At 38.7% G+C, this 24,456-nt stretch overlaps 1 protein-coding gene across 10 annotated transcripts in view; it reads left to right on the top strand.

The window, feature by feature from the left end:
* KCNIP4 (potassium voltage-gated channel interacting protein 4) overlaps positions 1 to 24,456 on the top strand; it is a 447,064-nt gene that overhangs the window by 388,594 nt on the left and 34,014 nt on the right. For 7 of the 10 annotated variants that reach the window (XM_062636492.1, XM_062636487.1, XM_062636486.1 and 4 more), the window contains one exon: positions 8,424 to 8,548. In XM_062636492.1, coding sequence (XP_062492476.1) covers positions 8,424 to 8,548 — 125 coding nt within the window. Of the gene's footprint in view, positions 1 to 3,987; positions 4,090 to 8,423; positions 8,549 to 24,456 lie in introns of all 10 variants that reach the window. The other 3 variants (XM_062636485.1, XM_062636484.1, XM_062636483.1) reach the window with 1 other exon arrangement.

Genomic DNA, 24,456 nt, shown 5'->3' with positions numbered 1-24,456 from the left:
AGGAGAATCTGCTCCAAGATTTTGCCAGGCACAGAGGTGAGACTGACTGCTCTGTAATTCCCTGGGTCATCCATTTTCCCCTTCTTGAAAATGGGGTTATATTTCCGTTTTTCCAGTCATCGGGAACTTCACCTGACTGCCACGATTTATCAAATATGACGGCCAGTGGCTTCGCAACTTCATTTGCCAGCTCCTTCAGGACCCGCGGATGGATCTCATCAGGACCCATGGACTTGTGCACGTTCAGATTTTTAAGATGGTCTCAAACCATATCCTCTCCTACAGTGGACGCAAGGTCTTCATTCTCACAGTCCCTGCATCTGCCTTCCAAGACTTGGGTGGCGCAGTCAGAGCCTTTGGCAGTGAAGACCGAGGCAAAGAAGTCATTCAGAACCTCAGCCTTCTCCAAATCCTGTGTAGCCAGTTCTGAGAGCTTGGTCCCTAGCTTGCCAGACAACATCCCTGAATACTTCCCATGCCACCTGTCCTTGCTTCCACTTATTATAAGCCTCTTTTTTCATTTGAATTTTCCTCAGGAGCTCCTTATCCATCCAAGGAGGTCTCCTGGCCCTCCTGCTGCGCTTCCTTCTGCTTGGGATGCAACACTCCTGAGCTTGCAGCAGGTGATCCTTGAATATCAACCAACAGTCTTGGGCCCCCCAGCCCTCTAGGGCTGTATCCCATGGAACCTTACTAAGCAGGCTCCTGAAGAGGCCAAAGTGCTCTTTTGAAGTCCAGGGCAGTGAGCTTGCTGCACGCTCTTCTCACTGTCCTGAGGATCTCAGATTCGAGCATCTCATGATCGCGGCATCCAAGGCTGCCCTGGAGCGTCACATTTCCAACGAGCCCTTTCCTGTTGGTGACCACGAGGTCATGCATGCCACCTCTCCTTGTTGGCTCCTCTATTACTTGCAGAAGGAAGTTGTCTTCCACACAATCGAGGAACCTCCTGGATTGCTTGTGCTGGGCCCTACCGTCCTTCCAACAGATGCCAGGGTTGTTGAAGTCACCCATGAGAACAAGGGCCTGTGAGCGTGACGCTTTTCCTATCTGTTTATAGAGTGCTTCATCTGCAGGTCCTCCTTGATCAGGCAGTCTGTAACAGATCCCCACAGTAATGTCTCCCATCGCTGTTCTCCCTTTAATCCTGACCCACAAACTCTCTGTGGTCTGCTCAGCTGTCCCCAGACAGAGTTCCATACTCTCCAGCCTATCCCTAACATAAAGGGCAACCCCCCCTCCCCGCCTGCCAGGCCTGTCTTTTCTAAAGAGCCTGTAACCTTCCATTCCAGCACTCCAGTCATAGGAGCCATCCCACCATGTTTCTGTGATGTCTACTGTATCATACCCCCATAGATGCGTACACATCTCTAATTCCTCTTGTTTGTTCCCCATGCTACCGGCATTTGTATAGAGGCATCTGAGCTGAGCTCCAAATGAAGCTGGCTCATTGGCTGGAGCCGCCAGAAAATCTCTACATTGCTCCGATCATTAATTATAGGTGCTGGCAGCTGACTGGGTGTGTTGGAATGGAATGATTTCTCCCTCCCCCAACACATCTAGTTTAAAGCATCCCTGACCATTCTGGCAAGCCTCCTACCAAAATCGCTCCTCCCCTTGTCAGCCCTCAATAGACCTGGCCTACTAAATTGAGTCCTGTGTTCTAGATACCCAAACCCCTGACTATCGCAACACCCTACTAATATTTATTAACCTGGCCAATCCTCCTAGCTTTTTTAAAGTCCTCCCCTTCATCCTGGAGAATGGATGAAAATACAGTCTGAGCTCCAGAGCCCCTAACCACCTCCCCCAGGGCTCTGTAGTCCTTCTTTATGTTCCCCAGGCTACTCCTATCTATATCCCTAGCACCCACATGTATCACCAGGAGTGGGTAATAGTCCGTGGGATGTTCTAGAGCAGGCAGCCTCTCTGACACATCCCTGATCCGTGCCCCTGGTAGGCAACACACCTCCCTTGAGACCGGGTCAGGCCGACAGATGAGTGCTTCTGTCCCTTTCAGTGTAGAGTCCCCTGCTACTACGACTGCCACTTTTTCCTACCAGCACCAGCAGAGATCTTTACCAGGGCATCAGCCGGCTGTTTCTGGGTCGAGTGCGTTTCCTCATTAGACCCCTGCAGGACAGCAAAGCGGTTCTGCGTGGGGACAACAGATTTAGGGGGAAGCCCCTTGTTTTTGGTTGTAATTTTCCTCCTTTTTTTGTTACTAATTCCCAGTTTCCCAGGTTAACAGCCTCCTTTCCTTCATGAGGTAGAGGTGAAGCTCGAGGCCCCTGCACAGTTTGGGCCAGGAGCAAGCATTCCTGCTTCCTCTCAGCTTCCCTGACATCTCGCAGTCTATTAACAGCATCCCGCAGCTCAGCCCCTGCTGCAGGAGGACCTCCACCAGGGAGCACCGAGTGCAGCCCTGCCCATTGTGCACCCTCCCCTCACCAGACCAGTGCAGGCACTCTCTACACTCCCAGCTCTGCACTGCAGCCTCCCCTCTCACCGGCTCTGTCTGGGTGCCTACGCGGCCACCACCGGGGCAGCCAGAGCAGAGCTCCCGGACCGGCCCTGCTCACACACCGCGTGCTCACCATCCCGCTCCACCTGCCGCGCGAACTGCCTCGACCCGCTCTGCTCGCCGCGCTCCCTGGGGCAGGTTTTTAACTTGTCAGGGCTGGTGCCGCTGCTTCAGGCTCCGCCCTGTGTGACTCAGCTGCTCGCTCTCGTCAGCTGAGCTGCCGGCTCCTGGGCAGGCCCTGTCGAGGACTTGAGGTTCCCTGGGTGGCTCTTGTCGCTCTGAGTTGAGGCTCCTGGACCTTAAAGCTTTCTCACTTTCTCCTTCTGTTCCCAAATACAAGTATGTACTTTCTCAAGATGGTTTGCTGGCAGAAAGGAAGCTATTCTACATCATGTCACTAACACCAGTGTTCAGCACAAGTGCAATACTGGGGATAACCCAGGATTATCCTGGTGACTGTGCTGCTAGAACAGCAGCTTTCAGTCACGTGTTTGATTTCTTGCTCAATCTGTTTTACACTCATGCTGCTGTAGCAAGAGCCATGGCAGAACAGCTTTTGCGTTTGGGCACACGCAATCGATATGAAAAGTGAGGGAGATGCGTAATAACCAAACTGAGCTCTACCTTTCTCAGGAGCAAAAATAATTTACTCATCTGTTCTACAGATGTTAAATCTGTCATTTGCAGTAAATATCCATCCAGTATGCTTGCTTATATCACCAATTTTGTATAAAATGGTTAGCAAGGCCTTATAGGCAGTTACTCTTATGAGTTCCTTCACAATAAGTAAGGGTAATTCTGTTCACCTGCTTTACAGCAGATGCACATTAACTGTTCAGCCATGTCAGTATTTAAGGATGAAAGTATAAATAATACTTTTGTTTATATGTAGAATGGCAAATATTAAAGGAAAGGGAGACTGACTACACATCATGGTTGACATTTTGTTATTCAGAAAAGGCAAAAGTACCAGGTTGGTTATTACAGTTGCCAAATGACATATACGGGAAAACTCAGCTGTAGAACTAGAAAACTGCTAGAAAGGACAACAAAAGATATCTTGGGGATTTTATTTGGTTTTGTTTTCCATATTAAACTTCAAAATCAAATAGACTTAACTCATCTTTTAAGTATTTTAGCTTTAAAATTTTTATGAACACTCTTACTTTCTGTTGTTTCAAATACATAATCTGATACTTCTCTGTTTGCTGTTTTGAAGTGGGTTATAAGAACTTTACAAGAGATGCACACTTATTAAAAAAAAAATCCCCTTAATTGGAAGGATACAAAGACAATATAATTTTGTTGTCCTGTTCAAAAATTCTGGTTGCCTTTTGCAATTCAGGATGGCTGCAGTCTATTTGTCCTTTTCCCATCAGGATACTGCATAATGATGAACTCTGCAGCATGTACAGAAATTGTTCTCAAGCCTGTGTTAACAGTCCTGATAATATATTTTTTAGGTTTCCTCTACGCTCAGAACAGTGCCAAACGCAGTATTAAAGAGCGACTTATGAAGCTCTTGCCCTGCTCGGCTGCCAAAACGACCTCTCCTGTTACTCAAAGCAAGTTTTATTTTTGATTTGACTTTTTTTTTAGGTTGCATGCATCAAAAGTCATACTTTCATTAACTGCTAATTTGAGAGACAAGATACGTGCTGAAATAAATGTATGCTCTATTGCAGTTTAAAATAAAGTGATGAACAGATTTGTGGGTTGGTAACAGATTTGTCTATGCAGAGCACTATGGCAGTATACCAAAGCCAGGGTCCGCTGCATAGGAGCTGCTGGGTTGGCACGTATGCTCTGGAAATGATTCAATTAAATACCTGCTCTCAATGTATTTGAAAAGTGGTATCTTTTCATTTACGTGTGTGCATGTGTCTGTGTATGCTTGCTATCCAATACACACGATAGTATCAGCAGTACTAGTCTGGGAGGAAAGACTTGGCTCAGCGGGTTTTGACTAAATTAAACTATTTAGAGAATGCAACTTAAAGTCTGCATTTGAGAGAAAAATAGTGAGATTGAAAAAAAAGTATGTGAATGTGGAGATATAGGAAAAGCACACTGACACTACCTTTGATGTTTTGATATGCTGTGAGGAAGTAACATTTCTCTAGGATAGCTAACAGATAAAAACAGGGGGAGTGAAGGAGAAAGTGAGCTGTACAAAGGTGCATAAACCTAGAGATTAGTTTTAGTAATAAAACTAATGTCTTCTTTTATAAATTGGCTACTATAAATGATTTTAAAATATCCCTGTGTACCCAATTTCGTCTAGATTAATTTGTCTTTATTCTAGGCACTAATCTAAGCACTTAAAATTAGAAGATCAGTGGTCCTTGTGGTTCCTATATGTGGTGCCTATATATGTGGTTCCTCTTCTGATAAAGCATCTCAATCAAAGGTGAAAAAAAAACTTCCAGAAGCAGTTCCCCACGTCCAGTGAATACTTGAAAACCCAAGGCAACTTGGGTATGAACACAGGACCCTATTAAGTGTCTGGACCTCAGTGGTATGGATCTAGGCTTTCACTTTGCTGTCCCACATCACTGCCTTTCATGCTTCTCTAGAGAGAAGACAGTGGTGCTTGCTTTCTTTTCTAAGTGTTTGAGGTCTCAAAGATGAGAAGGACTAAAGATGTGATTTTTTTTCACGGTGCTTCAACTGATGTTTTATTTGAAAATACGATAGCTTAACCTGGTCCATTACTGTCATGACACCCAGTAGGAATTAATTATGTAAAAGTTGCTTTCAGCTACAAGGCCTGAATAATATAGTTTTAGACTATAAAAGGCATCATAGAATCAAAAATTGACTTGAGTAATAAGGGTTAGACCTCACCTTGTATTAAATATTTCATATTGGAGAACCAAAACATAAAACCAGATTAATTTGACATTTTTCCATGTACTCGTCAATAATGAAGTGCTATGTTAAGTATGAATGTTATACTAAGTGAAAATATTACATTAAATAAGAATATCATTGTAGACACACATTGTTATTATACCACTTTGATATGTGATATTTGATTTCTGCTAACATAAAATAAGCAACATGATAATGTACTAAGAATGAAGCCAACGCTACCTACAATAACAACCACATTAATGTGAATTCCTTAGAAATTTTAAGGGGAATATTTTTAAAACTAGTACTTTGTTGAAATATAAATAGCATGAATTTGCACTTCTGCTCTTAACATCTCTGAATATATGCAGACAAAGGTTACCTGTGGTTTAGCTTAGTAAAATTAAACTTAAATCCATCCTTCTTTAGCTAAAGGCATGTGCTAGAGATAGGACTAGACTCAAGAATGGTTTTGGAAAGGAAAAGCATGTTTGCATGCGGTTATTAGATTCGGGAGCTATAATTTGGGTTTTGTGCAGGCAAATGCATGTGCACAATTTTTACGATATGAATTGAGGCCTGACTTTGGACATGCCTCTCCAGCTGCCATTATTTGAAGCGTATGTGTGCTTTTTGCATTGCTTTTTTTCGTTTTGTTCTTTAATGAATAATGAAAGGTTCAAAGCATAGCTCCTGTGGGAAATACATTAAAAACTGTCCTTACTATTTAGCTAGAACAAAGCTACTGATCAATGCAGTCAGTAAGAATATTTTGTTCAATATATTGAGTGAATATGAACATGTTTCTGGTTTTCAGTTTACATACGTTAGCCTTCTATAAAATAAATAAAGAACCCTCAACTTTCTTAGGCTGAAGAAACTACAGAACTGAAATAACTATTTTTTTGCTAATGCTGTAGAAATCATTCATGTTTGGAAGTAGATATATTTTCACACATTTTCACTGTATATTTTCAATGTGTATAGTTTTGTGTTTTTTTTTTTCCCAGCCTGGATAATGGTAGCCATAAGTGTGAAGAAAAAACTTAAACTCCTGCAACTCATAAATGCTATAGTATTTTAATCTGCATACTTGGCACATTTTAAGGAAGTTTATGGTGATTTTATTTTTTGATTATATCGGTCAGAGTCTAGAGAAATAGAGTGTGAAAAGAGTGTTATAGTGAACCTTTTAATTACAGAAAAGCATCATCACCACACTGCAGTCTTCTACATTATCACCGTATCATTAAAACACTATAAAAATGTTTATTATTAAGGAAATGCCAAACACTGTACTCAGCATCACATTGTCTGGCCTTTATCTCTAGCCTCGCATCCATTATGTGTATTCATTTTGCTTCTAGAAAAGCTTGTAGATGTCTCTCTAGGTAGCCAGATGTTTCACGAATGGATGCTCAGGGAGCTCATTTCCAGTTAAGTCCCCTTCTATCTAAACAATGGTCCATTTAAATTCCATATAACTCTTGGAATATAAAATATAAGTGACTTCAAGTATGTTTATTCTCAGATTGATTCTCTTGCGAATTTAGAATAAGCACCTGGTGTTGACTTGCAGTTGACAAAAGAATAATAAAATAATCGGCTGCATATCTGCAGCCTGACATTGCTACAGATACTTCAGTGACTGTATAGGGAATATAAAAAGATTAATCCCTTAAAACATGATGGAACGGATTTAGGAACTGTGCAAAATAAACCCTGGCTCATAGCATCATAGAATCATAGAATAGTTAGGGTTGGAAAGGATCTTAAGATCATCTAGTTCCAATCCCCCTGCCATGGGCAGGGACACCTCACACTAAATCATGCCACCCAAGGCTATGCAGTTTTATGAAGGTTTAACCAAATAGTTTATATATTATGATTATTTCTATTTAGTGTGTTCAATTTTTTTTTGTTTAACTGAACTATATATTCTGATGCCAGATTTCTCCCAAGCAGCTGAAAGTTATTATTACTGCATTGTAGCACAACAGAAATACGTGAAGATGTAAGCATAGTACTGTTTTAATGCAGTATCCTAATATTGTGCTCTTATGAAAACTGAACTGAATAAAATTTATTTTAAGAATGCAGTCCCACAGTGACAGTTGAACATGCTGTCTCAAGTTACATTTCTATAGTCAGTATAACTCTTAAACCGTAATAAGGCAGTGATTTGATTAGTCTGCAGTACTACACAATAATACTGAGAGTACTTAAGATGGATATGCACATTCATATTTTTATCAGACATATTGTTGGCACCCTATAGAAAAAAAAATCATACTATTAGTTTCTTTAGCTATTGTATTGAACTTTCACATTTAAAATGCTACCTGGAAAAAATGCATTGCTGTCTCTCATTGTTTAGGGCTGGACTCAACTATAAGACTTGAATAGGAATAACCTATTTTTATTCACCTATTGATGAGATCAGTGAAGTCATCTTGTTCCCCACTTAGGCTGCTCACCACAAATAATCATGTTTGCCTTAAAGGTTTTGTTATACCATTCTGAAAGTAATGTTGAAATACTGTTGAATGTGCAGCATCATTCTCACATGCTTTCCAAATCACAACTTCACAGTAAAAGGAGGACACTGAAAATCCAAGTCTGATAAAGTGAATTCACACCTATTAACTAATCAAGGAAAAAATTTCTAGTATCCTGGAGTCACTGAAGTTTAATAAAATTGCTCTCTTTGCTCCGAGAGTGATAGAAACAGAAAAGCCATACTGAATGTGTCATGCATGCCCTTGCAGAATGTTGGCTTTTCAGTTTATTGCTATTTGTACTGATGTGATAATATCCAGAACACTGGATCTTCATTGCTGTTCCCTGTTCCGTGCAGCCACAGAAGCAGATCAGGTACCCTTTCCCTCTGAGTTTAAAATGAACATGTCATTTGTCTTTAAAGTTGCAAAAGATGTTCTGTAAGAGAATGTCATTTAACTTTTTTTTTCTCTGCAAGGATTAGATAGTTCTGTATCCTATATTTCTTGTTGAGCTTTCCTTTTCCATCTCTTGTATTCTGCAGACACTGTAGAAGATGAAATGGAAATGGCCACAGTACGACATAGACCTGAAGCTCTTGAACTTCTGGAAGCACAGAGTAAATTCACAAAGAAGGAACTTCAGATCTTATATAGAGGTTTCAAGAATGTAAGCACTTTCTTTTTTAATTTACCATCTGTTTACCGGATAGGCCACTGCATTTCCATCAATATGAGAATGACTGACACTGGAGCTCATGGAATCAGTAGCTAAATATTGCATGTCGGGTCAGGTGAGGAAACAACCACTCTGCAACACCTGAGCTGTTTAATGACCAAAAGGTGTAGCCAAATTAAAAAGTATCCAGAAGAAAATAATTATAATTTAGTATAATAGGACTTTGTTCAAATACAGATTAAAAATTGTGTTGAGGTAGTTTGTCTAAAAATGCAATAATGGGAGAGAACATAAGTCCTGAAGAATTTGTTTGGTAAAGAAGAAAGGTTTTGATTTTTGTGTTCACAGTAGCTATCACAAGAAGTAATTGGTTTAAACTGCTAGAGGGATTTTTTTTTTTTTTGTTAGGGGAACAGCAGCAGGTGACTTCTTTAGTCCTTTCTAGTTCTGTAATCTTAATCTGTAAATTAGCTTGATCCCTTTACTAGGAGTCATTCATAGCAATATATGATATCTGCATTCTATTGGCAGGCCAAACATTTTTAGTTGGCAGGGATCCCCACTGAGGACCTCAGTACATGGGTACAGTCTGTCTACTTTTCCAGCATGTACTTGCTGTCCCCTGGTGCTGGGTTTGTTGTTGATATGTGAGGCATCTATGGGTAGAACAGCAGAGAAATAACATGCAAAAAGGTTTTAGTAATTAATATTAAATTCTGGCTCTATACTAAAATTAAGAGGTGCCCTGATTTTATTAATACTATATGTTAAAAAAAAAAGCCTGTTAAAAAAAGTTTTTTTCTCTCTGTTTTCCTCTACTCTTTCATGTGATTAACAATTCTGTAGGATATTACATGCAAGTAACATTGGATAGAAAATACTTGATATTAAAAAAATGAATAATAGAAATACTTGTGAATAATTTGTGTGTAATTTGTGGACTCAGTTGTGAATACTGCAGCTGTGCTAAGGTGCTAAGTCTTCTGCTGAGCTGAAGGCAAAGATGAATTTAATTGCATTTATCACCTTTATATTTAGTTTTTCTTTCACCCTTACAAAAGGGTTGCCTTCTTGACCTTGGCATTTACTATTCAAATGAAATTGTGTAACAAAGTATAATAATGCTAAAAAGACAATAAAGGTCAACTGTGGAATCAGAAGGAATATTTTCAATAGCTTGTACAAGGACAAGTGTAAATCTTGCAGAATTCTTAGTTAACATGTATTTTATAATGAAAGCAAGCCATGCAAAAGGATGTTTTAAAAATACATTTTTATCAGAAGCTTACAATGCAAGTAAAATATGGAGTCACTTAATGTGTCCTGTCTATATATCATCCTCAGTTCCAGAAGGTATATAATGCTGGCGTGTTAGTGATTAACAGTGATTGCTCTTAAAAGCCTTTCATTTCCTCAGGGTACCAGAGAACATTCCCCTGCTAATGACAGTATTCCCTAGGCATTGCAAATTATTAACTAATGTCCCTAGATCTAAGGCAAAAAGGTACAAAGTATAGTAGATAAAATAAGCCTTCTGTCTGTTTCTCCAAGAATGATTATTTTTAGACTCGCAGAAATGAAGGATCTTTATAATTCTCTGTGTAATATGAGGTATGGAAAAAGAGAATACGTTATAAGGAAGTATTTCAATTGATTACCTTTTTATCACTTTTGAAAAGGGGAATCCAGGTGTTTGTATGCTTCTGTGTTCTAAGATGTAAGTTCTACTTACATCAAAAGAGCGTCTACGGTAATAAGTTGTAATACATCTTTATTCAGTGTTTCATTTCCTTATCGGTACATGATAATTCAAGACATGCATGTATAAATATCATTGACTATATAAAATTAATAAGCATGGTCTTCAGGGTTTTTTTTGTATTTAATATAATTGCAAAGTTATCAATTCCTTTCAAAAATGCTGTAAAGCATGCCCAAGGCTAGCTACTGTTATAAATCTGTTTAAAGACAGTCTTTAGCCAAGAGACTTCAGAAATGAAGGATTTCAAAACTTTCACTTGAGTTCATGTTTGTTTTGTTTCTTATATTTATCGGTTTCTACTGCAAAATTTGGTGCTAGATCACAATTCCTTTCTTCCCCTGACAGCAATCAGTCACCTGCTTCTGGCTGCCACAGGCCACCTCCCTTCTCATTCCACTTCTTTCAGATCCAGCTGAATGCTATCCTGCCAATACCTCCTCCCATGTATGTTTTATGTTTGTGTTTCATGCACCAATATATGCTGGTAACCACTGAGCTAGAAAGCAGCCTTGCTTGTTGAGGATGAGCCAACAATGTGCCTTTGTGGCAAGGAAGGCAAACGGTATCCTGGGCTGCATTAGGAAAGATATTGCCAGCAGGTGTAGGGAGGTGATTCTTCCCCTCTGCTCAGCACTGGTGGGGCCACACCTGGAGTGCTGTGTCTAGTTCTGGGCTTCCCAGTAACAGAGGCATCAGTATACCGGAGAGGGTCCAGCGAAGGGTCACGAAGATGACTAAGGGACTGGAGCACCTCTCCTGTGGGGAAAGTTTAAAAGCTGGGTCTGATCAGCCTCAGAAAGAGAAGGATCAGGTTGATCTTATCAACATATATAATCATAGACTCACAGAAAGGTTTGAGTTGGAAGGGACCTTCAAGATCCTCTAGTTCCAACCCCCCTACCAGGGGCAGGGACACCTTCCACTAGACCAGGTTGCTCAAAGCCCTATCCAGCCTGGCCTTGAACACTTCCAGGGATGGGGCAGCTGCAGCTTCTCTGGACAACCTCTGCCAGTGTCTCACCACTCTCATAGTGAAGGATTTCTTCCTAACATCTAATCTAAATCTCCTCTTTGTCAGTTTAAAGCCACTCCCCCTTGTCCTGTCACTGGCTGTCCTTGTAAACCTTTAAGGATATTTTCATGGATTTGATTTTCCAGTGTAGACAAATTACATGCCAAATCCAGGAAAATGTAATTCAGGCAGAAGGCGTACAGGGTCTCAGAAGCATCTCTGTGTATATGTAGACGCCTGCAAGCCTTACAAAGTCTCAGATCACACTGTAGTATACCTGATGCTCTAGGATGCAAGAGTAGAGTGTAATTGCAGGAAAGGCCCAAATATCACTAAAATGCTTGTCATGACAATGGCTATTTTGGTAGCAGTCAAGCTCAACATTTAAAATACAGGAGATACACTAAAGAAAACAGAAGGTGGGACAGGCACTTTCAGATGACCTAGAGAAAGCATGAACTTATGCCTGTATTTGGTGATTTAGCCATTTTGAAGTTTCTATACTATCCTTGAAAAATGAGTTTAACAGAAGTCTGAAGCCCTCCCCAGTCTCAAAAGTTCGTCACCAGCACTCTAGTTTTACAATCTTCCTGCACTCTTGTTGATGAATTGTTGCTCAGCTGCCATCACAGTAGGACATTTCCATTTTGTATTTGGCTTCCTGTCATCCCATTTCTTGTAAATTGAACTTGTGATTGCTTCAGTCATTAACCTTTCAAACCAATGGCTCTGTGGCAGGCCTAGTACAAGTGGTACTTCACAATAAATTGTACAGACTATCAAGCATGCACTCAACATGTGGTCTGTCTTTCTCTTCTGTCCATTGATAGGTCTCTCACAGTTTTAAAAATGTCCCTGAGCTATGGCACATTTCCATTTTAAGAATACTTAGATAATGCATTTGCTGCAGAAAAGATGCTTCTGTGCTAAATGTAAATATTAATGATCTTTACATTTTGGTTGATTATGCTTATAAAAAATAACAAACCTATAGAACTGTGTGTTGGAAAACTACTATACTTTCCCAGAAAAGTGAAAGAATTTTTGACAAACATTTATCTTACCCAGCTGTATATCAGAGAAAGTGTAAATTGAAGTTGTGCACGCATAAAAACGTCCCTGGATACGTACTGTAGCTTTAAATTGTCAGCTTCATATTTGTGACATCTATTGGGAGAACATTTCTCAGCCACCTTTCTTCCCTATTGCTGTTAGCAAATGAGGCAACAATGACAGTAAGAAAATAACTCTGATAATGTTACAGCTCAAAGATAGGTTCACCCATCACACTACCTATCCATATAAGAATACAATGGTGCATAACTCAAAATATGCTAATTTATTCAAAGATTTTTCCACTTCAGTTATGGTTAGATGGAAGCAGTATATATATGTTGCATTTGTGAGTCTTGCAGAAATTTTAATGAAAACTCATAGGTTATAAATCTCATTTATTGATTGTCTAGAATATTTGGCTTTTGCATGACAAAATACAACTATTCTCATTGTCCTTTTCTGGAAAATTACTTTTCTTTGTTTTTCTGTTAGTATATTACAGGAAAAAATTAAAAAAAACAGAAAGTGCTTGTTTTATCTAATTGACTATATTCCCAATCTAATGAGTAGGAAATAAAAACATACAGTTCATGTCATGCGGATTTATCCTTTAAGGTATACATGTATATTTATTGTAAGAATATTCATAGGATATTTTTGATAACTTGAACTAGGTGACCTCTAGAGGTCTCTTCCTGTGAATAGTTCCACCAGTGTGTGATCTGAACTGCCACATTCTGATAAGTAATTTAATATACAGAATGAATTGGTGGTTTCAAACTGATTCTGTTTCTGTACTGTGCATAGCAGGCCAGTCCCCTCAACACTTCAGTACACTTATGATGTGAGTATTCCCATGTCATGAGTTTCAACAAGTGAACAAAAAAAAATATAGATTTGATAAAAGACTTGGAAAAATTAAGTTGGTCCAGTAGAATATTTTTTTCTGTATAAGTGTTTTCTCTACACCTGCAATATTTTGTTTAATGATGAAGATGGTTAGGTATATACTGTGCATTTTGCAGTACATGCAATAGCTTGTCCAAAACCTGAAGCATCTGAATGTTCTAAGCCTGGTTTAAGTTTTCTTTGTATGCATGATATTCTAGAAACATTAAATATGTTTGGTTTGTTCATTGTGATTGGAAATTACTTGATAAGAAATGAGATATGAGAAATGCATCTCAGTGTCCTAAACACTGATTTTTATGTTTACAGCTATTCTGTTTGCACAGCCTCTTATCTAGGACTACTAAGGATGTACAGTTTTGTCTTTCACTTTTGTCTTTCAAATGTAGTTTCTATGATAATCAATGACTTGATTAGAATTTCTTTAGTACAAATGGAAATGTGTCTCTGTGAGACAGTAAAAGCTGACAAGGAAAACTGGCATCTAACTTTAAAAGAGACTAAGAAAATGGGTGATTGTCAAGAGTTTGAATACCACTGTGATCATCCGAAAAGAGTTTTAAAGTCCATTCCATTTTCCTTGCTTGCTTACTTAAACTTTTCCACTTGTTCCAAAGCATGACAAGGGGCAAAGACAACATAATGCTCTTAGTTTATGTCTCAGGAACACCATGTATTATGAGACACAAGATTTCATACTATGAGAAATGACACTTCAGCTTGGAACAGCTATCTCTGAGTCATCAATGTCCCCCATCTCACAATCAATGGGATATTTTCAGTTCATTGTGATCCCATTGAGTTCCACACTAAATCCATGTGTTTGTATTGTAATGAATAAAGGCAGATTCAAGATTAATAGAGACCAGAATAGAGAGAAAAGGCAAAACTGAGTACAAGTGACAATCACACTAGTACAAGAGTATTTTGCCACTCACATAGGTCCTCCAAAGCTTGTTGTTGTAGATCAGGTAGCTTAGAACTTAAATATGCTTTTCACCCTTCCCATGGAGACAGCAAGGAATATTTGATTTCACCAGCAGTCAGTACAACTGCTTTTCTCTCAAGATTTGACAGCTATCTGTACTTCTTGGGTTACACAGGATTTAATCTTAGCAAGAACAGGATCTTTTTAGATGCAGACTTTCTTCTGACTGAATAGAAGAGAGCCTGGAAGAAAAATATATGTCAGTTAAATGTTCCCACCTAGTTCTCTTGGCTAACATAAAACAGCATTTAAGCCATTTAGCCTATATCCCTCTGTGACTGAATATCAAACAGGGGATGGGGGTGCTCTACTGGATAACAGTGCATGAAATGTGCTCATTGTGCTTTAAGTTTTTACAGAGGTGCTGACTGTTCTGAAAAAGCTCTGTATGAATAGTAGCGTGGATAAAAAGATGATGTGTATACAAACAAGCATGAGTCATGCCTCATGCATATGAATCTGCTAAATTCATAGCATAGAAATGCCAATAAAATAGGAAAAATCGAGGAAGTTCTAAATCTTAATAGAAAATCAGATAGTGATAATAAACACTGAAAATTAACACCTTCTCATGTTAGAAAACTCTTATGACTTGCTTAGCCTTAATAAACTAAAGAATAGACATCAGCATGATGAAACTCCAAGCAGGTAAACCTAGGAGTTTGTCAACAAAATATGTCAACAGCCAGATTTCTGTGAATCTATCTTCTTCTACCTTAAGAGAGTTCCTGAAGACATGTGTAATACACATAGCTCAAAACCCCATTTTTTAAAAAATTGAGTTGTTATTATTTACCAGCTGTGCTTCAGATCAATTGTTTTCTCAACTTGAGGTGACAGAAGAAAAACTTAAAAACCAAAAACAAAACCAAGAAACTTGGCAGAATTTTGTTATTTTGTTTCAAAAGCACTGGCATTTATTTACTAGGGGCTTAGAGGGAACTTTTTCATATTTCAAAGAAGGCTATGTGAAAATCTTTTAACAAACTGAGCAATAAATAGCGCTTACATTCATTATATATTTCCATTGGGAGTTAGTGAGTTAGGAAACTTGAAACTTTTCAAATAGAAGAGTGAAAATAATTTGGAGGTACAGTTTGACAGATCTAGTGTATAGTTGTCAGTCGTCACAAATTTACATTTGTGTTCAGCTTAATGCGCTCAGCACAGATATTTGTTTCATTTAGTCTCGCAGTTGCTGGCAAAGATTGGAATCTTCTTTTTGAAAGTTAATAATGAACTTGGTCTCTACACTTCTATTCATCTCATGACTTACGGCTGTTCTTGGAGATACTTCACATTGTGTTCATTTGGGAAAACTGTCATCTAGTGTACCAAGGGCTGTCTTTGTAATAGTGATTGCTTACTTCTGAATTATCTCTGAAAAAATGTAGATGCCAAGTCGCTAATAAGCAGCATATAAAAAGGGCGCCCAGTATCTATAATAGTCCAGAGCATCAAATACCTCTGAAGTTATTCTTTACTCTAAAAATGTCAATATTATGTTCTAGTGAAATTCTATTCCTCTGTGTGCTAGTCAGTCCTGCCTATTTGAAATGGGCAGTACCCTGTCCTGTGCACTCTCATGGGGGCTCATGGTAAGGCATGGCATCATTCATGCCAGGATGACACTTGATCCATGGTATATTGCTTCTGCTTTGCCAGCCAGCTGCTCAGTGTAACTCATCTTCCGGTAGAGTTGTTTTCTACCACAGAGATTTCATGTGTGATATCTGAGGAATATAAATTTTGATGTACTAGAATATGAGCATCAAAATACCAAACTTGGTACTGGAGTTATATAAATTGTTGGATTTTGGTTTCTGGGTAATAAAAGGTAACACTTGGTGCAATGCAGCACTGATAATCCTGTCATTTAAAAATTTAGTGAATAGACACCTCTTATTCCCCTTTCTCCCACTTGTCCCCGTTTCTTCATGAAGTGAGATGAATACTAACTGCACTGCTATAAACACTGCACAGCTAAAACGTCAGTTGAGAAAACAGGATTCAAAAATCTCTTTACTTGTATTTCTTGCTACTGATTTTCTTACTTTTAAAGAGGTTTTATGTAAAACAATTCTGTAGTAAATCCTGTACTAAGTTATCTTCCTGTTGCACTGCAGTTCAGGGGCACAAAGAGGACACATGTATTTTCAGAAGGGCATCCTAAGCCTGTAAAATGAGAGAAGAGGGAGTAAATACATATTCTAGTGATCCTTCTGGATGTAGCAGTTCATCTGTTTCAGTCCTGAATACTTCAAAATTTTATAGTCAAAGTCTTATATGTGCTGCACTCAGGGATCTGTTCTGAATACCAGCAAATTCCAAGTAAATTTGGATTTTTGTAATTTTTTTCTTGTTTAAACTCCAGCACAATTTAAAATCAGCAGTGTGTAAGTTTCATCAGAAAGCAGTGAAACACATCAGAAGTCCATTCTTGAGTTCTGCAGAATTAATTTCTGATTAGAAATGTCTTTAGATCTATATATATGCTGAAAATAAACTCTTGTAAGTCTTCAAATAAAACAGCAAATCACAAGTAACAAAGCATTAAGGTCAAGTCATTCAGTATCATAGAAGTTTATTACAAGTTTTGTGCCAACTTGCATTTTCCTTTGAGTGAAAGTCTAAAATCTATTATCTGACAGAGCCTATATTCTTTAGATCAGCTGGACATTTGCACAGTTGCTCTCTGCTCTGTTGTTAACTTTCAAGTAAGGGAATTTATTCAACCCAGTCAGTTCCATTGTGGAATATACTTAAAGGGCCTTAGATATGGTGAGGATAACAGAAGTAGGAGCCGGTAATTCAGAAGATGGCATGATTCAGTAAACACAGCATGAAACTAGAAGTGAAAAGACCAGCCTTTTGGCTCTCTGGCTGGCTTACTGACTGGCACACACCTTTAAAAGCTTTAACTGTCACACTTAAAAAGCCTTCTGGGTTGCAAAAATGCTTTATACCAGAGCTTTGCTGCCTGCCTGGGCTCCACATTGACAACTGCCTAATTTAATGTCTCTGGTCTGACAGCCAAAACCTTTAGAGCATCCCTAGCTATCTGAGAGATGCTTCCCAGCCTCCTCTAGTAGGCCCTGGGAACAAAGTGGGGAGCAACAGTGGGGGAGCTGGTGGCTGTGGGAAACTGAACTTTCCCAGGAGCTGGAGATAGCAAAGTTCATCCTTTGAACTTCAAAGTTCAGAAAAATGAAGGAGAGAAAAATGAACACTGAATCCCTCAGCGTTAAGACTCAATGTGTGGTTTGTGGGCAGCATATTTGAGTGAGACTGTCTAGCCCACCATAACCAAGCTCCGTATCTGTCAAGTGGAAATAACAGTAACCTCATGTCTGAAAAGAGCACTGACCTAGGAAGCACTCTATGTGGTATTTCTAAGAATTATTTAATTGCTCCATTTATGCATCTCTGATGCTGTAACCAGCTTCACTGTGGCCTCACAAAAATAAGTGTCAAGAATAATTTTTTCAAGTAAACCCCCAGTAGCTTGATAAAACAGTATTTATCTCTGGCACACTATCTACCAGCAATTCTAGAACAGACACATGATTTTGCTTGTGATTTAAAATGTCAGCATGAAGCACTGGATCTAGGTACACAGGAAGCATATTGTGCAGGCTACCAGATTTGGATCAATAGGGAGGAAATCTAGGTTCGATAACTGCCATATTGTCCTGCTGAACAACCCAATTAATCTCACATTTTTTTTTTCACCTCTTTCCTAAGTTTTTAGGGCATAAACTCTCTGTTGGTGTTTCTCCATGTCCTGATTAATGCATCCCTGGTAAAAATGACTGTACCATAGGTGATGCATTACTATTAATAAAGTTTTAAGACCTGTAGTGTTTCTTACCTTCTGCCAGAGCAAGATGAGAAAAGAGTTACACAATATAAAACAACAAAGAACTTTAATGTGAAAGCAGATGCAAAATTAGATTAATCTTGATACCAGAGAGTAATGGAAAATTTGATTATTGGTTTTTAAGTGCCTCTATAGATACACCAATTCTGGATACTTGTAATGCAGCTCCTGAATTTATATTGTTACTCCTCTAGGCTAAAAATCCTGCCTCTTTTAAAGCCAGTTGCAAAAAAATCATTTATTTTAATGAAATGTGCCCAAATGTCATGAAGATTATTTTTTTTTACTCTCTTCATGTTTTTTTTCACTACAAGAGTGCCTTCTCAAGGATTCCAGAGCTCTAGATAGAAAATGTAGCAATTACAGTTTTGTTCAGCTGATTCGTCCCCCACCACATTAACTGTCTGTGATGAAAAGAGCTGAACTGTTCTTACAGTCTGCCAGACAACTGTAATTAAGCAGTAATTGGCTCAAAAATCTTCCAGTCCAGTTCCAGAGGAAGATATTCCCATAAGGCAATACCAAAAATGTATATATTAATTTTTAACCAGTAGATGAGCAAGTACCTGTCCTTGTTGCCCTATGCTTGAAAAATCTAATCCTTTTTCTGTTTCTTCAGAATATTTTATTTCTTTGCTCCTACATTAGTAATCCATTAAAAAGTATGCATCCCAGTCAAGACATTCCTGCCATTCAACTGGGAGCATACCAAGCCTCTTCAGAGCTCTCAGTTGTTCAACAGAGGACCTAAACCTGGAGGTTTCATGTTTCGCTCTGCAAACAAGATGCCTTTCTGCATTTGGTTATTGCATTCTGCATTTAAAGTTCCTTGGAGCAGTGTTTCAAGGCACTCTGAGAATTAGTTTTCTGCTTCATTTTCCAGTGAAGACCTAATTAGGATCCTAAAATAGAAGCCCATCCCTTTTCTATTAATGTAACTGTCTCAACACTAAACAGTCCCTGAACATGCTAGAAGGTTATGCACAGGGATCAGTTATTTTTTCTGTTTCTTATTGCTAAGTAGGATAATTCTCCAGATCTGAGTCTCATATGATCCTTCAGACTTGATCAAATAACCACACTGAATCTAATTTCCAAAACCTCCACTGCACTTCCAGTAGTGTTGAAAATAAATAAATCAAGTCATATAGCATCTGCTTTATTGAACAAGAGATGTAGGACCATCCCCTGTAACGGAGCCCAAGTTATAACAGCTTTATTTTCTTATTCCATTCTCAGAAGCTGTAGTTCTGGAATGAAGACAAATTTTATGAGCCCTAAGCTTAGGTTTTGCAAGACATGCTTATGCCGAGCAATTTCAATCTCAGTTTCCATAAGGAATGATACAACTATGAGAAATTAAAGCTCCTTCTTAGGCCTAGCTCTGTACAGTGGATAACTCTTTTTTCAGATGTGTCTGATTCTCTATCTTTTTCACTTCTTGTTATTTGTTTTAACTGGGAAATGTCTTTTGACATTTTTTTTTCTTTGTTTCTCTATGCTGTTCATGTTTTCACATTTCACAAAATAGGCCAGAAAATATCAACACCGTTTATTTAGATTTATCTCAGTATTTAGTTCCAATGATTTGACTTATGCTACAAATTTTACATATGCTGCCAAAAGCAGTGTATCGAATGTATCCTACGTTGGAGATATTCAAGGCCCGCCTGGACAAGTTCCTGTGCGATGTACTCTAGGTTACCCTGCTCTTGCAGGAGGGTTGGACTAGATGATCTTTTGAGGTCCCTTCCAACCCTTAAGATTCTGTGATTCTGTGAATATCCACATATGAGACAAGGAAAGCTTCAGAAGAGGCTAAAGGACACTTAGGCATTTTGTTTAGATTTGTTTTTGCTGTGCTAAAAAGTTATCAGCTCATATTCCTGACCAAACTTCAAATTCCATTCTGTTGCTTTTCTCATGGCTTTAGAGAGCAATGTAGAAATAATCTGTCATTTGTAAGTAACAGTGGTATATCTTTCCCTGTCTTATGGAACCTTTCACTTCTTCTCAAAGGCATTTAGATTTATAGCTCAATGTATTTTCATGAAGCCCACTCTGGCCCATGAACAGCGGAGCTCTAGTGGTTAAGTACCATCTCCATATCATGGACCGATGCTTTAAGGAGCCCTTTGGGCAGCAGAATAAAGGAGATGGTGTGATGGGAGTGCAGATGTGACAGTGGGGTTTTGGAACATAGAGAAGGGAGCCTGTGATTGAATGCCAAAGAGCCTCCTGGATGAGGCATGTTGCCCTCAGTGTGTTAACATGGAGGAAATATTTATTGCCATGGACTGCATCCCTCTCACTCAGAGCAGCTTCATACACCTCATTCCCTTAATTGGTTCTGATTTTCGCCACTGTACTTTGTGAATCAGGTCCTATTTATGGTAATGTCAGTTTTATAAATATTTATGCAGCTAAACAATTTTGTTCTTATATTTGCGATACTTTCTCCTGAGAGTAAGTATTGCTAATAGTGGAGAAAGCAAAAAGCTTTTTTAAAGGATGAAAGCAAAAACCTTTGTTAAAGTATAAATGTATTACTATATAAAATATAAATAATGTGTACAATGTTTGGTTTCCAGTTTCTAACCTGCTCCCCCTTGACTTTTATGCTCTTTGCCATTTCTGCAAGCTGACAGGATTCTGTAGGAGCTGAAATTCCTTGGTACTTTTCATCACAGTTAGCACTAAGCAGATATTGACCCGCCTGCCTTTACCACTGCACATCTTTGAAGGAAACGAAGAACCACGACTCTGAAAAATACTGAAATAACTTGAGTTAGGACACTCTTTCAGGCTCAGTGTCTTTCATGCAGACGTGGGTCTCAGGAATAAAAAACTCACAGTGTTCTTACTTCATGATTAAAATGATTTGCTGTCAGTACTTAGTGTCCTCATCCAGCTGGCTGACAAACAAAAAAACAGATCAACATTTAGGCAGAATATAGTTGGTTTGTTGTTGTGGTTTTTTTTTTTTACCCTGACACACTGAGGTTGCTTCATAAATAACTTGTGCTAAATTCAGGCTTTCTCATTGTCAGATATGGCTATAAAATATTAGTAATTATGATGGAGCAAGCTTGCTAACCTTAAGCAGAAGGTTGTTAGAACAGTTTCCTCCTTAGTGAATCTTCTACTTTTTGAGGGTACAGGGAGCTTGTAGGGAAAGCAAAAACACCAGCAGAGCTTCTAAATTCTAACTCCCTCATGTAAGAAAAACAAAATAACCCCCCCCATGGTATTAATGTAGGGAATTTACATATACTTGACTATTGCTGTTGGGGACTGGTGATGTCCTTCGTTCTGCTGAAGTCAATTGCTTGAACTGTTCTAAGGGAGTGCATCTGAGAGACCAGCACTTGCCAGCAAGGAACTATTCCTCCTCTCACCTGAAATGTCAGTTAATTTGAAGGGACATGATCAAAAACACTCACACAGGAATGTGTGAAAGGCATCTCACACAGAAGCAGTGCTCTCCTAGATACAGCTTTTCCCAAGAGGCTGAGTATTTTGTCTTCGCCAAAGTGTTTACAGCAAGCTATACCGCTCAGTATCTGAAGCATGGGTTCTGCTACATTTAGTTTAGTTATAGCTCCTGCCAATTTGTGAAGTCAGGATTGCAAAATCCTCTCCTGCAGTGAGGCCAGAAACAGTAAGTACATTTCAGATGCCAGGGACTCATCCATAAAGTTTGGTGTGTCAGTCTTTGGGGTGACCTTTTAAGTTCAAATCTTTAGTCATGTTAGCTGATGTTTTACTGCCAGTGCTAATAATAAGAAACTAAAAATTACACTAGTCAGTGGGATCTTTGCTAAACAAAGAACAGCACTGATTAAAAGCCTGGCTGGCACTTTTCCCACTGCATACTGGAAGCAGCCACTGTGTTGATTGTTATTTACTGTGTGAAGCCGCTCATGCTGGATGTGAGCCAGTTCCTTTATTTCTGCTTGTTTTCCTCTGAAACTGCCATAGCAAGTAGAGGGTGGGAAGAGGCTTTTGTTCATTAGAGTATCTTCCAGTGGAGACTCAAAATTGTGTACATCTTTGCTGTGCCATTTGGAAACATTATTGTAACTCTCCTACGTACTAAATAGAAGAAAGAAGTTTTGCATTTTACGTGGTAGGACAAGGCTTAGAAGGAGTTTTTACATATATTTCACTAGTGGATGTCAATGGAGACTTATGCTACCAAATCCACTCACTTCCACAATGTTCCTAGAAATACAGACTGCCACAAATAAGCTATAAAATGACTCCACAGCTCCTGTGGTAAAAATTATAATGCAACAACCTGGGGTGTTGCCTTTGTGAACCTTTAACTGAAGTAATTCCACTGCACTTTTGATCAGGGAGGAAATATCAAAAGGAAGGATGTCCCTTTGGACCTAGTAATTAGTGCATTCCGCCTCCTATGTTCTAGGTCCTCCTTCAAAAGCTGCTTATGCTTTACACTTGTAACTATAAATAGGCAAATTCATAGGAAGGCTTTAGAGTAGGGACAAAGACTGAAATAACCATCCCTAACCATTTAACAAAAAAACACTTTCCTTTCGCATTACTCACTCTGTCTTTCATCCCATACAGCTTCTACAAAGAAGAGAAAATATTTCTTCACCTCTGTTTCTAGCTTTCAAGGCTCCCAAGTATATTCAAGTATATAAGACTACAGTATGTTATGTTCTAATCTATAAGGCTTAATTCTGCAATAATTGAGAACAAAATAGTAAGCTGTTTTAGAAAGAAATTTTGGCCTTTTTGAAGTCATCAGATAAATCTGGTCTGAGATACACCTTTGGTCAACATATTTCATCATTCATCACTGTCTGATTACAGCATCTTCTGTATGTAAACTAAGAACTGCTTCAATAAGGAAAAGATGCTGTGAAAGCTGCTTCTTTTTTATAACCGACTCCTGAGAAAGCTAAAATGAGAAGCCCATCTTTTATCCATCTCTTCCAGTGAAGCCTGCCTCTGCTCATCTTTCCATCTGTGAACATTTCCCAGTAATTAACTGCAGTTCCTTCAATAGGACCCCAAAATGATAGGTGTAAAGATAGAATAAAACCAACTGTCATCCTTTGTGAGTAGTTTGAGATGCTGTCCTGCCAATCACCCTTCCAGTCCTTTGACAAACTGGCTTTTATAGTAGGCAAACAGCAAAGCTCAAGAGGAACACAGAGGTGGGGGAATAATATAATTGCCTGATCAAAAGAGCCGAAGCAGGTATCTCTTCTGTAGTCATTGTGATTATCTCCTACACGAACTGATTTCCTAAGAACCCTCAAAGCTCCCATTTGATGTGTTGAGGTTTTGAATGATATGTCTAGACAAAGGAAATTGAATGTTTCTGTTATTCATCTACTTTCAAAAAGAGGTGTTAAAAGGCAGGAGCCCAAATACTGACAATACAGAATTCTAGAAGTTGCTAGTTCAAAGAAGCTCTTCAGAGAAATAACTGTCTATAATACATTACAAAGACACAGGGTTGTTTTATTTTTTCTCTTTTAATTCACAGGAGAAATAACCCCTTGAAACTTTACCAACACCTAATGGACAATACTTATAGTTCAGTCTCTGTGAATTCATTGTCCTCTTGGGGGAATCTAACTGTGGCAGAAAAACGGCTGCTCTCCTCTACCCATATCTTCTTCTGTTATTTCTTCTTCTAGAAGTATTTAGAGCAAAGGAAAAGAAAAAAGAAAAGGAGCATAAATATGTTTGGAATCTTTTTTCTTAATCTGTATTAACGAGTAAAGAAAAAGATCTTTTGAACTACCTAACTATTCCCAAGTTAGTTTTCCCAGTCTTAATTTCTAGTGCTTTGTTCAGCCGCATTTAAAATATTTCAAGAGAGAGGGTTTCTCTGACTTAGTGTTTTTGAGGCTGCTTCAAAGGCTAGTGCATGGCATCTTCTTTAAGCACATATTTTCATGTATTTTTCAGACTACATTCAGTTTTCCTTTAATGACATCAAAACCTTCTTTGCCCCAGAAACCTCATTTTGTTTATATTATCTACCTTGAAGTCCCGCTAAAATAATTTTGCTTTTATTAGCTGCTGCTGGTTTTCCCCTGCTCTTCGTGTTTCTCCTACATTGACCAATAATGTGATCTGAACTCCAGCAGTGCCACACATTCCCTTTTCTGGTATGTGTTCTGCCTTTTTATAGAAAAAAAAAACTCAAAACAAAGAGCCCAGTATCAAAAATGAGCCCTGAATTCTAAGAGTACTTTCAGGACAAAAAGTTAATCACACTAGTAATCACTTAAAAATAAAAAGGCAA

The sequence above is a fragment of the Pezoporus occidentalis genome, unplaced genomic scaffold (assembly GCF_034315485.1).
Source record: "Pezoporus occidentalis ecotype Australia unplaced genomic scaffold, CSIRO_AGI_Poc_V1 ctg48, whole genome shotgun sequence".
In the NCBI taxonomy this organism is placed as follows: domain Eukaryota; kingdom Metazoa; phylum Chordata; class Aves; order Psittaciformes; family Psittacidae; genus Pezoporus; species Pezoporus occidentalis.
Note: the sequence above shows the minus strand (reverse complement) of the source record. Positions and strands in the feature narration are given on the sequence as shown.